The 16854-nt window shown below is 44.4% G+C and overlaps 1 protein-coding gene across 2 annotated transcripts in view; it reads right to left on the bottom strand.

The window, feature by feature from the left end:
• Plpp1 (phospholipid phosphatase 1) overlaps nucleotides 1-6578 on the bottom strand; it is a 57630-nt gene extending 51052 nt beyond the window's left edge. Inside the window, exon 1 of one of the 2 annotated variants that reach the window (XM_050152849.1) lies at nucleotides 6430-6578. In XM_050152849.1, coding sequence (XP_050008806.1) covers nucleotides 6430-6487 — 58 coding nt within the window. In that variant the 5' untranslated portion in view covers nucleotides 6488-6578. The remainder of the gene's footprint in view (nucleotides 1-6429) is intronic. The other variant, XM_050152848.1, reaches the window with a different exon arrangement.
• Between the last annotated feature and the right edge of the window lie 10276 nt (nucleotides 6579-16854).

Raw genomic sequence — 16854 nt, 5'->3', positions numbered from 1 at the left:
AAACAAAACTCTGCCTAAACCATCTAGACTTTAAAAACCTAATGGTTAAAGAAAAATCAGGAGAAAGAAAAAGAAGTTGGAAGGAATGACAACCAGTGGGGAATGTGGCTCAGCTGGCAGACTATTCCTAGACATCTAAGAAGGCCAGGTTTGATCCCAGGCACCTCATAAAACCAGGCACGATGGTGCACTCCCCTGATGCCAGCACTCGGGAGACATAGGCAGGAGGCTCTGGAGTACTAGGTAATCTTCAGATAGCAAGTTCAAAGCCAGCCTGAGTTACATGAGAGGCCCCCCTTTCTGGTTTAACTGGAAAAAAAAAAAAAGAGAAAGAACAAGAACATTTTTTAAAGAAAAAAAAGTCTGAAAGCTTCTTGCAACCACCATGCATAACTTCTGGAAGGTACATGCTGTTTTGAAAAGAAAATAGAGACAAAATGCACCTATATGATCAACACTTGATTAGCTGACGGTGCAGACTATATGCCAGTAAGACGGTTCAGCCAGTGTAAGGGCTTGCCATGCAGACATGACAATTGAGTCCACCTCCCAGAACCTGCTCACAAGTGGGAGAAGACAGACTGCTCACTGGTGTTCTCTGAACACCATGCACACAAAGTAATTAAAAAAGAAACAAATTCCTTTCCACAAAAAGAGAAAGTACATGCTATGCTAACTAGTCCACCTGACTCTGTTTGCTCACCTATGCTGCAACATCTCCATCTCTCAGCAAATATTAGCAACCTCATATTTAAATAGTAAAACCTCGGGTTTTTAGAATCAGAGTAATTCTCCAAACATCTCGGACACGTTAATAGAGTTCAGCCAAAAATGACTAAATGAGAATGGGATTAATATGATTCATAGCATGTCTGGGTTTCCAAAAGGATCGAATTCAAAGAGAATATGAAGGAAGAATTCGCAGCTCATAAAACATATATGGACAAAGTTCTCTTAACATTTCCACACCAAGTCCAAGTGGGGCACATTTAAGGCAAAGTCAACTCTACTTCATGAAACCAAGTAGGCACCAAATAGTAGCAGCCCCTCCAGCCTCTGCTCTTGTTTCAAACTGCCCACCCAACTTAAGAGAAAGCCTTGGAACAAAATCTTACTCTGACCAACTTTTCTTCCCTCTGAGATCCCTTCTCTCCTCTGTGATTAGAGACAATGAGAAAAGGCAAAGAAGCAGAAGAAATGTCTTTAACTGAAGCTAGGACCTACTCAGCTGCTAGCAAATGAATGATGAAATCAGTTTTAGGAGAAAAGGTAAGGTACAAAAATGGTGAAGACTATGAAGCCAAACTCTTTCCACATTTCTTTCTTTATTCTTAAAGCAACTCATCCTGGGGATTAGCAAAGGAATTGCTCCTTAGGGAGTCTGTTAACAGGGTAGGATGTCAGCATTGTGATAAAGAAATGAGACATCAGTATTTGGGTAACAAGTAACATGGATTTCACAAGTCCCTACTGTTGGTAGCCAATGTTTGTCCGCCAAATTTTATTCTACACTGACTGGTTTGGCACAACGATGCTTTATTTGGAGCACGGTAAGGAAACTGGACCACCCTAGGATGATAGAGATGGCTCAGTGGTTAAGAACACTTGCTCTTTTGGAGGACCCAGACTCCGTTCCTAGCACCCACACAGTGGCACACAACCAACTGTTCCAGGGTAAATGACACCATCTTACTCTACAGGCATTGTGCAAAGATTACACACAAAATCAAACAGGCTCTCTAGCTTTCTCTCTCTCTCTCTCTCTCTCTCTCTCTCTCTCTCTCTCTCTCTCTCTCTCTCGCACACACACACACACACACGCACCACACACCACAAATAAAAATAAATAAACACCTTTAAAAAAAAAAAGCCAGCAAGACCCCAAGGGCTCCTGTGGCACCTGCTGTCATGACAGTTCTAACTGGTGCAAACAGGAAAACTTCCTCAGTTCAGTCTGAACACAGATGGGTATTATCAGAGCCTGACCAAAACAACTAGAGCACAACAAACAAACAAACAAACAAGCCCAGCACATTCAAATGATACAGTCAAGAAAAAAAACTAGAGGAGACAACTTGAAAGCATAGGAAGGATGTGAAGAGAGAGAACAGTTGGGAACGGGAGCACATCCTCAGGTCGCCACCGTCATTTCTACGTCTGTGCAGCACAGAAAGGAATTATGAAGTGCAAAATGCAGACACGCAAAAGGCGGCTTCGCCAGCTCCACCTCAATCTTCTATATATCACAGGACTGCCTGCAGATAGATCACCAGCACACATACTTGACTTCCCACTCCCCTAGATCAAGGAGAAAAAAATGGGTAGAAAAAATTCTAAGATGGGCTGGAGAGATGGCTCAGCGGTTAAGAGCATTGCCTGCTCTTCCAAAGGTCCTGAGTTCAATTCCCAGCAACCACATGGTGGCTCACAACCATCTGTAATGAGGTCTGGTGCCCTCTTCTGGCGTGCAGGCATACACACAGACAGAATATTGTATACATAATAAATAAAAAAAAAAGAAAAAAAGAAAAAATTCTAAGAGTAATGCTAGGCAACTTCTGGCATCTCCATATCTCTGAGAGTAAAGAGATAAGTCATTCCTCCATAATGGTATAGATCTAAGACACAGCCCTTCTCTGTGGTCAAAGGGCAGAATACCTGCATTAGCACACTTAACATGATGTAACATCTTGTTTGTTTCTCCTTCATTAGACTCTGAGTTCCTTTAGGGAAGTGACTGTCCTATTTAACTTTATACCCCTAGCACTCTCAAGGTACAAAAGCCATCCCTCCGTGGGCACTGAATCAATTAATGGACTCATTGTTTATTAACTAGTGGCTAAAAATACATATTGATCCTTAGTAATTAAGAGGTACATTATATTCAGGACACAGTATAATACATTGGGCTAAAATAGCTACTTTTATACCAACTCTCTACTGTTTTCCATATGTGTTCAGGGGATTGTAGATGGACTTACCAACAGTTCTAGAACCACTGGTCAAAAGAACAGAGTAAGGCCAAGTGCGGTGGCACATGTCTTTAATCCTAGCACTTAGAAGCCAAAGGCAGGTAGATCTCTGAGTTAAGGTCAGCCTGGTTCACATGGTGGGTTCTAGGCCAGCCAAAATATATATCTCACCTCTAAACGATGAGACCATATCTATAAATAAAGAAGAAATCAAGCAAATTTAAATAGAAATCAATGGTAGGCTTGTCGAATCAAAGACTCAAAAAAAAAAAAAAAAAGCCAGAAGATGACAAGACTCTATTTCAGAAGAATCAAATACATATTCTCTCTCAAATTTCTCTTTTTTCAAGCATTTCCCAAATCCACTGAAGGCACTACTAATTAAGATGTGCATACAGAAGATTTAATGGAGATTATTTTAAAACAAACATGCATAAACACATATACACATAGTGTTTAATGATCACTTCAAAAGACATCACCCTGGGTAAAAACTATAAAATACTTGTGTAACGAAATCACGTAACATCATCATATTAAAATGGGTATTCATTAACAGAATGTGGAACATATTCACATTATAATTATGATCACTTTCACACAACCTATACTTATGAAGTGCTTAATCATCTTTCCGTCAGTCTACCTGATGCTTACCTGTAGATGCTACACAGAAAAAAGGGAAAAAGGAAAAAGTTCAAGCCAGGCTGAAAGCTTTCTTGAAGCAAAGACAATCTTAGGCTGCCAATCCCTGGCTGTCCCAAATTTAGTACAATCCTTAGACTCTTCTAGAAAGGGTAAAGTTTATCAGGAAAACCTACCTTCCAAAAGTCAGTCTTAGAAGATCTGTATCATTGTTCTCCCTTAGTGTTATCTGCGAGAGTTGATGTTGTTAAACCTAACGGTATTTTGTAAACATCTAATTAAAGTAAGTAGGTTACCTTCTACTTAGGAAAAGAGAAATCTGGGCTATCTTGGCAATACACTGCACTACTTTAAAAGAAATTGCTGTATCAGCACAAGAAACAATACTACACAGATAAAATAAGATTCAAATAGATGAAGATCTTTTTTTAAAAAGCAAACGTAATGTGAAATCCCCCAAAAGAGTTTTTCTCCAAATCACTGAAGACACCGTAGCTGTGTGTGGTGGCTCACGCCTATAGACCTGACACGTTAGAGGCTGGCACAGAGGACTGGCGGGTGTTCAAGTGCAGCCTGGGCTACATAGTGAGTTCTAGGTCAGCCTAGGCTACAGGTGTCACGTTTCAAAAAAATCCAAGAGGTATGGGAAAGACTAGGCAGTGATGGTGCACACACCTTTACTCCCAGCACTCAGGAGGAAGGCAGTGGCAGGCGGATCTCTGTGAGATCGAGGCCAGCTTGGTCTACAGAGCAAGTTCAGGACAGCCAGGGCTACACAGAGGAAACCTGTCTCAAAAAATAACACACACAACACACACACACACACATCATATTCCTGAAACTGTGGGGTCAACTGGGACCGTCAGATTACTGCAATATCAACAGAATGTATCATGTTGAAAATATAGACCACCAGAAAATACAATACAACTTAAAAATTTCACTGCATACATGTTTCCCCCCATACATGACCTTTGTCACTTTCTTTGTTCAGTGCAGGGATTCACTCTGTAGATTAGGCTGACCTGAACTCACTCACTATGTAGCCCAGACTAGCCTCTAATGCACGACGGTCTTCCTACCTTAACCTTCTGAGCGATGGGATTACAAGCATGAGACAGAACACCAGGCTCACACATGAATTTTTTAAAAGTCTAGTAGCTTCCTATTAATAACATTAGCTGTGGCTACCTATGGGTAGTATGTATTGTTTCAGCCTTCCTAATCGGTGTCTGGTCCATAGGAAAATGGTATCTTAATTTAGTCAGGCACGGAAGAGGATGCCAACATCCCCAACACTCTGGAGGCTGAGGAAGAAGAGGCACAAGTTCCAAACCAGGCTGTACAGCAAGACCCTGGCCAGAAAGGAGGAGGAAAGGGAGAGAGGGAAAGGTAAGAAGAAAAGAAAGGAAAAAAGAAAAATATTACATAAGCTAATAATTTTTAAATAATACGTCCTAACATCTGAAAAGATATTTCCATAAAAACTGTTTTTGTTTAGTGACCCAGGACCTCCCTAGGTAGCCTAGGGTGGACTTGAACTAAATATTTCCTGCCTCCACCTCACAGGTGCCTGTGTTACAGGCTACCACATCCTATCTAAAGCCTGTCCTAAGACTGAATCCCCTCTTTTAAACCGTACAGTTAACTGTGAAACTACAGGGTGGGGGTGTCCTAGTAAATAAAGAAGTTGCACAGATATTTTTTAAAGAAAGAACGCTAAGAAAACGCATTTAAGATTGAAAAAAAAAAAGAGGTACTGAAATTTTAACAGTCTGACAAGATTACAGACACCTACATGGTCAGTTGGAAGCGGGAGAGAGGAATAGCCAAAAGCTGCTAAGTTAAAGCCTGGGGAAATTTGTCCTAACTCCGAGAAGCCACTAAGCAGATTTGCATCTAAGAGGCAGAAGGCACTAGTCGCCTTGAGAATTGGCCAGGACTACGGTCAATTACTTCAACCTGTGATCCACCACCCAAACCTCCAACGGTTTACAACTGACACTATACAGAAAGAAAGGTGGAAGCCACTCCTTCCGATGCCTGTCCAGCTCCCCATTCCCCCACCCGGAAAAGAAACACCTGGCAACCAGAGCCCCCCAAACTGAATTCTTCCAATCAGGAAAATAACGCCCACTTTTCCTGTAGCTAAAGAAGTGTCTAGAACTCCTTGCTGGGCTGTCACAGGAGACAGAAAGGTATACCACGGGCAAAGGAAACAGCAGGACTCCTGCGGAGCGGGAGGGGGCGGGGGAGAGGACAAGCTTCTTCAGACCTCACCAGGCAGAAACCTGGCATCCTCATCCCCTCTGCAACCTGACAATTTACAACCTGACAACGCCTTCTAATTAGGAACGTTCTAAGCCTTTTATAGACGAAAACTTGAAAGTGCTTCTCACAAGTATGATCAACCGGGCACTAGAGCCTGCTCCCGAGAAGCCGGGGTGCACCAAACCTCCAGTTTTACTGCAGAACCTGATGAGCCAGCGACTAGGGTTCTCTGCACGGTGGAGAGGGAGGAGCCCACCCTGTCTGGTAGAGTGGGCAGGGAAACGGAGGGTAACAGCACAGGAGAGAAAAGCGGCCAAGCAGAGCTAGCCTCAGCGCACCGGCAGACAGGCAGGGGGAGCCCACGCAGGAGCCAGAGTGCAAGGGTGCAGAAGCGGGGGTCCCCCCAGCTGGCGCAAGCGGCTCCCCACCACTCTCCGCAGCTGCGGCGCACGCGCGCGCGCCGGGCACACCCACCCCACACCAGTGCGCGGCTCCGCGGCAGTCCCCGCCCGGAAGACCCCCGGCCGCGGCGCCTACGTACCCAGCAACACGCACAGCACATCGAGGGCCACGTACGGCAGCCGCGTCTTGTCGAACATGGTCTCCGGCAGGACGGCTACCTAGTGCGGGCGGCGGTGGAAAAGGACCGCGACGGGTCCGGATACCCAATTCCTAGGAGCCTCGCACGCGGGGTGGCGGCGGCCCCCAGCGACTGCGCCTCGGAGACTGAGGGCAGTGGCCCGGGCAGAATGGGCCAGGCTGCGCTGCGACGGCGCCGGGCTGCGGACCAGGACCTGGACTCCCTCCAACGTCCCCCTCACGGGGACTCGGGGCCAGCTGCCGCCGCTCTGTCGCCTCCGGCGCCTGCTCCGTCAGCCCCGGCTCGCCGCGGCCACACGCTCTCCGCTGCCCGGTGCCCTCTCTAACAGGCGGGGCTGCGGACTCGAGCTTTAAGGATGAGGACCCGTGGAGGGGTGGGAGACGGGGGAGGAACGCGGCTCCGGCTCCTCCCGCCCGGTTGGAGCCCGTGCGCGCTCCCGCGGGCTGCAGGAGCGCGCCACCAGTGGGCGGGGCCACGAGCGCGGACAGCCAATCGGCGTCTCCGATCTCCGCTTGCAGGGCCCGCCTCGAATCTGGGAACGGGCGGACGGGGCGGGGCGAGTCGCAGGGATTGGGAGCCCTCTCTTTTTCCATCAGCCCTTAGTGCTAGGCGATGCTTCCTTTAAAGGAGAGCTGGACCCTGGAACACCAGTCCGCAGCTCCTACTGCCTGCCACCCCACTCCTCCCATGGGAATGGGACCGTGACGGGCTCTCCTTCACCAAATGTTTTTCGTTAGTTTCCTCTAAGACCCCTTCCGTGAGAGGTCTACACCTTGGCCTTCCTGTTGGTCCTAGCTGAGCTCAGTTTTGCCCAGAATCTTTCTTGCTGTCTGATCATTCTTCATATTTTAATACTTAATATCTGAACAGATTTACCCTCCCACCTTTGATGCATGTAAATCCTGCCCTTAGCAAGAATACCCCGGCCATTGTTCCCCTGTTAGTAATTTTCTGTCCACTGAGTCACTTCACTCCTTTTGTTCCGCAGCTGAGTTTCCCCTTTGGCAAGTCATGACTCCTCCTGAAATAGAGTTGATAGGGATTACATTTGGGAGGAGTTTGGAGACATGTCCGGTGGAAAAGCTCTGGCTTCAAGTGAAGTGGCCTTAGGTTTCATCGGTAGCATAGCAGCAACGGTGCTCACATGCACAATAGAGAGTTAGTTACATCTTAATAAGTAACAATAATTTTTCAATAGTGGCAATCCCCCTGTGCATTCCCTGGAGGCCTTTAGAACACATTTGGTAATCTCAGTTTCCTAATGTGTAAAAAGAGGATGTTGATGATCCCTGCTGTCGGTTCTAACCAAGAGGAAGTGGTGAGGCTAAGAGAAGGTAATGTGAAAATTGCTATATAAAGAGTTAAACCACCATTACCGATGTTAATAGATGGGTTCCTCCTTGTTCAAAGCTTTTTTTTTTTTTTTGAGACAGGAGGGCCTCACATTCTCTTATGAAGCATAGAACGGTCTTAAACTCCTGATCATTCTACTTCCCAAGGCAGTGAGGACATGAACCACCACACCAAGGCTTTTTCATTGCTTACCTTCTTACATGAAGATGTAAAATAGAAATCACAAGCCACACCTTCTGCTTCCTGCCAAACACCCCAAAAGGCAAGTAGTAGGATGTTAATCTTGGGGAGTCAGATGTATATTTCCAAGTGCAACTCTAAAACCACAAGCAAACTACCTGTTTGAAAACAAACTATATTCTTTTAATGGAATTGGATTTTTTTTATTTCAGCTTATTTGAATAGTTTCTAAAAGCTTTCAAGAATTTATTCCCAAAAAGGTGTGCCATTTCTGATTCTGTTGTTTTCCTTACCTCCAGAGTTATGAGTCCCAGATGGCAAGATCACAATAAATTTAAAATATCCGTGATATGACTGCCCATTTTTTAACTTTTAACGAACACATTCTATGTGCCAGGTACAACGTAGACTTGAAGTTTTATCTAAACAACTTTGAGATGAACATGCTAGACAAGATGTAATTCCATCTGTAATTCCAACAAGAGAATCGGGAGTTCCAGGGACAGCCTTGGCTACACAGCAAGTTTATAGCGCTGTTGGTGAGAAATCCCCTTCCAGATGAATTCTGTCTTAGTCTGGCTTCTGGGGCTGTGATAAGACCATGAACAAAATCACCTTGGGGAGAAAGGGGTCTGTTTCAGCTTACAGTTGTAGTTCATCATCAGAGAAGTCAGGGCAGAAACTCAAGGTAGGAACCTGGAGGTAGGAGTTGAAGCTGAGGCCAGAGAGGAACACTGTTTACTGGCTTGCTCCCTGTGCCTTGCTCAGCTTTCTTTTACCACACAGGACCACCAGCTTGTGGGTGGCACCACCCACAGTCATCTGGACCCTCCCACATCAATCATTAATCAGGAAAATGTCCCATAGATCCTACATGTCAGTCTGATGGATGCAACTTTTCAACTGATACTCCTTCTGCCCAGATTATATAGCCTGTATCAAGTTCTCTCTCTCTCTCTCTCTCTCTCTCTCTCTCTCTCTCTCTCTCTCTCTCTCACACACACACACACACACACACACACACACACACACACAAAGCCTAACCAGGAGGACAAGTGCCGACTAAGAAATGCATATGAATGAACAGATATTAAAACCATTAGGCAACTAGGTTATGGAATTTGGCGTACCACATCCTGCCACCTGCCCATAGATCGTGTATTATCAACAAAAAAAGAGAAAAGGTTGCCTTTATAGAAGAGGTTGGGCTGCCACCGCATGAACTCAACTTTAGCTTCACTGAGTTTAAGACACTGGCTATGTTTTGATGACATGAAATACATAGATAGCATCACCAATCATCCAAGCACAATTATCTATGATCCTATAGTCTTATTCCTGAAGATATACTGGACAGATGAATAAGTCAACTGAAACCATGAGAGGACAACCATACAGACTGAGAGGAAATATCTACTTCTAAAGTGCTTTCTTCAAAGGTGAAATTTCAAGAGCTAGGGGCACGGTTAGACAGGTAAAGTGCTTGGCCTGAAAGCATGAGGCTCTGAGCTGGACTCCAAGCATGCGTGTAAAAACCTGGGCACAGCAGCGTGCACCGTGATTGGAGAGGCGGGGAGAGGCCGGTCCTAGGGCTTCCTGGACAGCCAGTCTAGCCTCTTGTTGAGCTCTAGTTTCAGTGAGAGACCCTGTCCAGAAGAAATGAGTGCTAGAGTTATTGAGGAGGATGGGTAAGGGTGGCATCTGGTTTCCACAAGCACAAGCGTGTTTACACAACACACACACAAACACAAGCGTGTTCACACAACACACACACACAAACCAGGTGAACTTTCGAAATACCTTATTAAATCTCTGCACTCACTTCAAAGCTAAGTATACTACATAAGAAGACCCCCAACTCAAAAGAAAAGAAGGTGAGAAGGAGGAGGAGGAGAAGAAGCTGTAGTAATGTTGATGCATGCCTCTAACCCCAGCACTGGGAAGGCAGAAGCAGAAGGACCCCGAGTTCAAGGCCAATTTAGGCTACATAAAAAATTCCGCGCTAGTCTAGGTCACAGAGTAAGAGAAGCCCAATCCTCCAATTTCCCTGCTCCGAAAGAAAGTGAAAACACAGTCCTTTTAATGTTTTTATTCATTATTTATTCATCCATTTTAAATTTATTTTTTAAACAGCTCTGTGAAGAGGCAATTTGTACCAGCGAGATTGCTCAGCGGGTAAAAGCTCTTGCCAGACAAGCATTAGTAGCCTGAATATGAGCCTCAGAACAAGAGTAAAAAGAGAAAGCTGACTCCCAAAGTTGTCCCCTGACTTCACCACACGCGCCATGGCTCAAGCAAGCCCTCCTCTTGCACACTTATCATATATCCACACACAATAACAATAAATACATTGTTTAAGTGACTTAACTCATCTCTCCTACAGTTCACCTGTTGAAAGCATATAGCCCCGTATTCTGAGGGTGTTCTCAGAGTCAATCAATTGACCACAATCAATTTGAAAACCCGTTTATCAGTCAAGAAAGAACCTTTAGAGCTACGGATAAGCAGTCATTTCCAATGTGAGCACTTACCTACTTTTTATCTCTCTAGAATTGCCTGGTGGGATCTTCCTCTCACTACCAAATCTTCCTCTAGTTGTTTAACCTCTGATCGAGGTCTCCCCTTCTCTTTTCCCCAGTCACTCATGCCTCTGGTAACCACCATCCTGGTCAGTCTTCCTCCCAGATCATCTCCTTCCAATTCCCTGCTGAGATAATTTTCTTTCTGCGCATGACTTATTTGAATGAGCATTCTCCAGGTTCACCCATGTGTCACAAATTACAGGCTTTCGTTCTTTTTATGACTGGACTTGCTCTCCCTTGCGCTCTCTCTCTCTCTCCCTCTCTCCCTCCACATATATATGTTGATCTCATGTCTTAGCCAATGTCAGTAGTTGCTGCCCTAAACACGGACATGCAAATGACCCTCTTCAGTATATAAATTCCATCTTCTTTGGATATACACCTGTTGTGGGATTGCCATATCATGTGCGGAGAAACTCCATGATGGTTATGCTAATTTATACCCCATAGACAGTATATAAGAGTTCTTGTATCGCCGTGTCCTCCCTGGTGTGAATCTTTGGATTCTAGTCATTTTAGCAGGTGTGAGGTGATTTGCCTTCCTCATTGGTTGGGTGATTCATGCAACATTATTGATCTGACAATATATGCCGGTCTCAGGACACAGTTGTAGAAGGGCCAAAGTGAGCAACAGAAGATCTTTTCCTCAAGTAGCCTGCCACCCACTTAGAAATCCAGGCACTCAGCTATGAATGCAGCATTGTCCAGAAGTGTGCTGGTGTACTGCAGGCTCATAGGCCAGAGTGGGAGCCATAGGAGGGGACTCTTCTTTGTTCTTTCCTTGCCCTCTGCCACACCAACAGAGTGTTCCTGGGTGAGAAGGAAGAGGGCAGGTAAGATGTCAACAGGCCCTCCCCAACTCAGGAGTCCATTAAACAGTAAGCTAATGGCCAGGCCTGATGGCACACCCTTAGTCCCAGCACTAGAGAGGCAGAGACAGGTGGATCTTTGGGAGTTCGAGGCCAGCTTGGTCTACATAGTGAGTTCCAGTACAGTCAGAGCTACATAGTGAGACCCTGACTCAAAAAAAAAAAAAAGTTAATAAATTAAAGTCCATTAAAACATCTTAACTCCTTCCCTGTCATGTAAAATGAGGTCTGTGCTGTTTGTATTCTGAATTGCGAAAAGAGTGATTGAGAAATACTTTGTTTTGGAGTAGAGTTCACCCCCGACTAGGGGAGTTATATGATGATGATTAACTTCTGATGTAACCCTGAGACAAAATATATCAAACAGCTTTGAAATGGCAGTTACAACTTAAAAAGAAACTTCAGGTAGTGACGGCACTAATAGCCTTTGGGGGACAAGATAAACCTGTCCCTAGACCGCACCTGTGTCCTCAGAGCATCCCTTAAATGCTTAATAAAGTTTGTCCTTGTCCTATGGTTTTCCTTCCTGCAACTCAGATGTCAAACAAAAGCTAAGTATTATGGTCTTTGGAAGAATATTCCTGAAGACTTCCCCCCAAAAGAAACTACTTTCTTCTCTTCTGTTATTACTAAACTTCAAAACGGAGTCTGTACCAGATACTGTAGTATCTAGTGACCAGACTTAACACAGTCAAGTTGCTGTGACCAACGCCTTGGAAGAAGCAAGTTAAAGGAAGAAAAGCTTCTTTAGCCTCCCAATTCACTGCACGGTCCATCATGGCGGGGAAGGCATGGAGAGTGACTTTTGGGAATGTCAGCAGGAACGCAAGGCAGCTGGGCACACGGTACTCCTATGACAAAGCAGAAATCAATGAATACTGGCTCCCCACTGGCTTTCTTCTTTATTCTGTCCATCCCCCAGCCCATGGAATGTTACCACTCACATGTGGCGCGTGTCTTTCCTTCTCAGTGATAAGCACGGAGGTGGGTCTCCCAAGTTATCCTAACATAATCAAGTTGAGAGTGAAGATTTGCTGTCCTTGACAGAGTCTATAGTCTACGTCCCGCACTTCCTCTCCCCTCTAACACCTTTGATCTCAGTTCTATCCCATTTCTCTATTAAGGATGTGCTGGTATTTTATTGGTGAGTCTTTCTCCATTGCAACAGAGCTCCCTGGGTCTTTATTTAATGACGTGTCTGCTGGGTAATAACCAGTATATTCGTAATAACCTTGTAAATCTGTGCTTCCATGTGCCTGTGGCCTTTTTCCCTAAATGGACTGGTGCCACGCATCACGCTCCCCCCCCCCCCCCCCCCGTCTGTGCTCTATGCGCTAGAACCCAGCTCACGAGCTTCAGGCAAGGGGCTGGAGGTTGAGAATACACACGCAAAGACAGACCGACACACAGACCTTCCAACACTGGTACCAAAAAGCCCCCTTTAATAACACCATAGAGGCTTAAATACCCTGCAGTCAATGGCCAACAGGTGAAAATCTCATCCTCTGATCCTCTAGGCTAGGCACAGCTTCTAGTAACTTCAATTAGAAGGTTCTAGGAAGGAAGAGCAGCTGAAGGCCAGGTCTCAATTAATCCCAACAGACTGGAGCAAGCAGCGTCTCCATTATATTCACATAGCATTGTAAAACTAAAAGATGTTGGAAACTGCCATGGGAGTATACAGCAGGTGACAACTAGTGCTAGCAGGTAAGCCCACCCATGACTGACTCTGATGGGAGTCCCACTTGGCAAAGCTGTGGAGTTACTGACTGTAAAGGACCAGTGGCTTCTGGCTGTACTTCTCTCATGTGTGGCCACATTCCTTCCTTAATAACAGCTATGGGTATTATTCCCACTGCTTGTATGTTTATTTCCTGTATAAAATTCATCTACTAGGGACACATAAAGCTGTGGATGGTCAGAAAGATGATTTCTGCTTAATTTATATAGTTCTGATGAATAGAAGTAATACTAGGATATTTTTCATTATTCAGCCGGGCATAGGAAAGCAATAGTATTCTCAGTCACAAAGACAGCTAATTTTAGACTTCAGAACAAATTCAAAGCAGACTGGTTGCCCCTGGAGACACATACACAAGGTCAATTTCCCAGGTGTTTATTGCTGATTCTAAGTCAGGCTTGAGGCAACTTTGGTAGACATAAACCTCATGCAGAAATTCCATTACTAAAAATGAGGAGGAGGAAGAGGAGGAGGAGGAAGAGGAGGAGGAGGAGGAGGAGGAGAAGGAGGAGAAGGAGAAGAAGAAGAAGAAGAAGAAGAAGAAGAAGAAGAAGAAGAAGAAGAAGAAGAAGAAGAAGAAGAAGAAGAAGAAGAAGAAGAAGAAATAATCCACAAACTCAGAGAGTGATTAGGAAAAATTCTTATCTATCTGAAGGCTAGACTTTTTCTATCTGAGGGCTAAATAAGGAAACACACACTTCCTGATGGTAACTTTCTCCTTTACTTCGTATTAAGTAATCCTCTGAGAATCTGTGTCCACACAGTTACATTCTTTAAACACAGCTACATGTCTCTCTTTACATATGCACATCTCTCTCCTACATGGCTATGCGTCTCTATACACAGTTACATCTATTTTCCCGTGGCTACACATCTTTCTTTTACATGCATTTCTCTTCTACGTCTCTTTTCTATACATGCATCTTATTTCCATGGCTCTCTCACTATGGTGCCGAGTGGGGCTCCCCATGAGAGAGTCATTTGTCTGGTGGGTTGACCCGCTGAACACCAGTTAACACCTGCTGTACAGGTCCAAGACAGCTCTCAACAAAGACCTCATATAAATGGCTGTTTCCACATTGCATATACTCCTAAAAGAAAAATCACATGATGTGGTGTATTTTTATACTTTTTGTCAAAGTTTCTTGGCTCTCATTAAAGTTTTTATCATATAGTATTTTATATGAATTTGACGAAGCATAATAAAATCACGAATCTACTACTCAACAAAACAGCTGAATCATTTGTGTGTGTATGACAGGGTCTCACTGAATAACCAAACTGGCTTCAAGTTCCGGCCTTAGTCTCCCAAGTGCTAGGATACATGTACAGGCAGCATGCCACCCTGTCCAACTAAGACGTAAGTCTTAACGATAGCATTGAATCTACATAGTCTATTTCTTGTTCCCTGGCGCAAAAGCTCTTACGTAGTACTCTGAACTTTGTGCTTATCTTTTCCTTGCTTTATTTCTCTGTGTGACTTACTAGGGGTGTGTGTGTCTGTCTGTCTGTCTGTCTGTCTGCTTTGGCTTTCAGCTTTTTAATATCTTATGCTATGGAGCTGGAGCAATGGCTCAGAAGTTTAGAGCACTTATTGTTCTTGCAGAGGACCCAGGCTTAATTTCCAGCACCCACATGGTGGCTCACAACTACCTGTAACTACAGTTCCAGGGCAACCAACATTCTCCTCTGTCTTCTGCAGACATCAGACATGCATGTGGTACACATAGCATACACACAAGCAAAACATTCATACACATAAAATAAATAGGGGCTGGAGAGATGGCTAAGTGGTTAAGAACACTAGCTGCTCTCCTAGAGGACCCAGGTTCAATTTCCAGCTCCCACATGGCACCTCACAACTGTCTGCAACTCCCATTCCAGAGGATCCGACACCCTGATAACAGACATGTATGCAGGCAGAACACCAATGCACATAAAATAAATAAACTATTAAAAATTTAATTAATTAGTTAATTAATCTGAAAAGTTAAAAAAAAATTGCCATCCATTGGGTAGAGAGATCATAGGCCCCAGGGAAGAATCTACTACTGTCACGCCACTAAATGAACATATTAAGCTTATAGCTCAATGCATCTCACATCACCAATTGAAAAGCTTCTATTTGTAGTAAATGGTGGTTAACACAGTGACCCACAACTGGCCAAGAAACTGCCAAATGTTCAGCCATAAAAGGAACATATATATATACTTGACCCCCCTCCCAAGAACCAGGGATCATTTCAGAAGAGAGGCAGAAAGAACCTAAGAGCCTGAGACAAGGGCAGCCTGCAAGGAAATGCTCTCCTCTGGACACTGCAGGGAAGCTGAGCACGTGAATTCGCAGCAGGTGCAACAGTGTGTATCCAAATCTGGGCAAACCCCAGCCAGAATGGATCCCAGTACGGAATATGGGAAGGGGAGTTGGACACACAACTCTCTGAGCTCAATGGAAGGTGCGCTCTCTCTCTCTCTCTCTCTCTCTCTCTCTCTCTCTCTCTCTCTCTCTCTCTCTCTCACACACACACACACACACACACACAGGGTTTTATACAATATGTAGTTTTCTGCCCTTATTTTTCCTCACTCAATTATAGTAGTTTTATTATTGTTTTATTTTGCTTTTTTGAGACAGGGTTTCAAACTGTCCTCGCACCGGCTGTACAGTGTAAATGAACGGGGCTCACATTGGCTATGCAGTGTAAACAAACCGGGTTCACACTGGCTATGCTGTGTAAACGAACTGGGTTCGCACTGGCTGTACAGTGTAAAGAAACTGGCCTCGCACTGGCTTTGCAGTGTAAAGGAACCGGGCTCGCACTGGCTTTGCAGTGTAAAGGAACCAGGTTCGCACTGGCTGTACAATGTAAACAAACCAGTCTGGCACTCACAACCTTCTGGCATTGCTGGAGTTAAAGGCATGCTTCTCCAAGCCTGACTTCAACTGTATTTTTCACGCTCACCCCTGCCGCTGTAGCTGTAGGCCTGTTACATTACCATGGAAATACCAGGGCTGTTCTGGCTTGATCACAAAGCTTATTTCCTTTTCTTTTCTTTCTTCCAGCCTTTTTTCTCTCCTTCCTTCCTCCCTCCCGCCCTCCTTCCCTCTCTTCCTTCCTTTCTTTCTTTCTTTTTTATGATGTTGCTGCAAACATCCACAGTCTTCTGTTTGGCTTTCTAGTTGTGGATCTGTTGTGCAAGGGCTACACACTTCTCCAGCTTCACAAAATAGCCCAGACAGCATCTCTAATAGTTTCATCCTCACCCTGGCCCCATGAGTGCTGGAAGAGAGTCTGAATTCTCAGCATAGTATTTTGTAATTATCATCTGGTGCTTTATTTAATAATCATAATGTATATTCCAATGTAACCTTGATTTGCATTTTGCTCATCACCTTTTCCTAAATTTATTCCTGAATTTGTTCCTTTTTCCATTGGCTTCCTGTTCTCTTCTACCATTTACTATTTGGTTGTTTCTTCTTATCCTTATAAGTTATAAAAGGTTTATATACATATATATATATAGTCTCAATAATTATCCTTCATGTTATTCATTTTTTTCCTCTTAAAATACAGCTTATTATTTCAACTAACTAATACAGCTCTCATAAATGTAACATAAGCAGACATCCACAGGCAGG

The sequence above is a fragment of the Alexandromys fortis genome, unplaced genomic scaffold (genome assembly GCF_014885135.2).
Source record: "Alexandromys fortis isolate MF-2015 unplaced genomic scaffold, M_Fortis_MF-2015_v1.1 scaffold_73, whole genome shotgun sequence".
Taxonomy (NCBI): domain Eukaryota; kingdom Metazoa; phylum Chordata; class Mammalia; order Rodentia; family Cricetidae; genus Alexandromys; species Alexandromys fortis.
The sequence above is the reverse complement of the archived record's forward strand: the minus strand, read 5'-3'. Positions and strand labels throughout refer to the sequence as shown.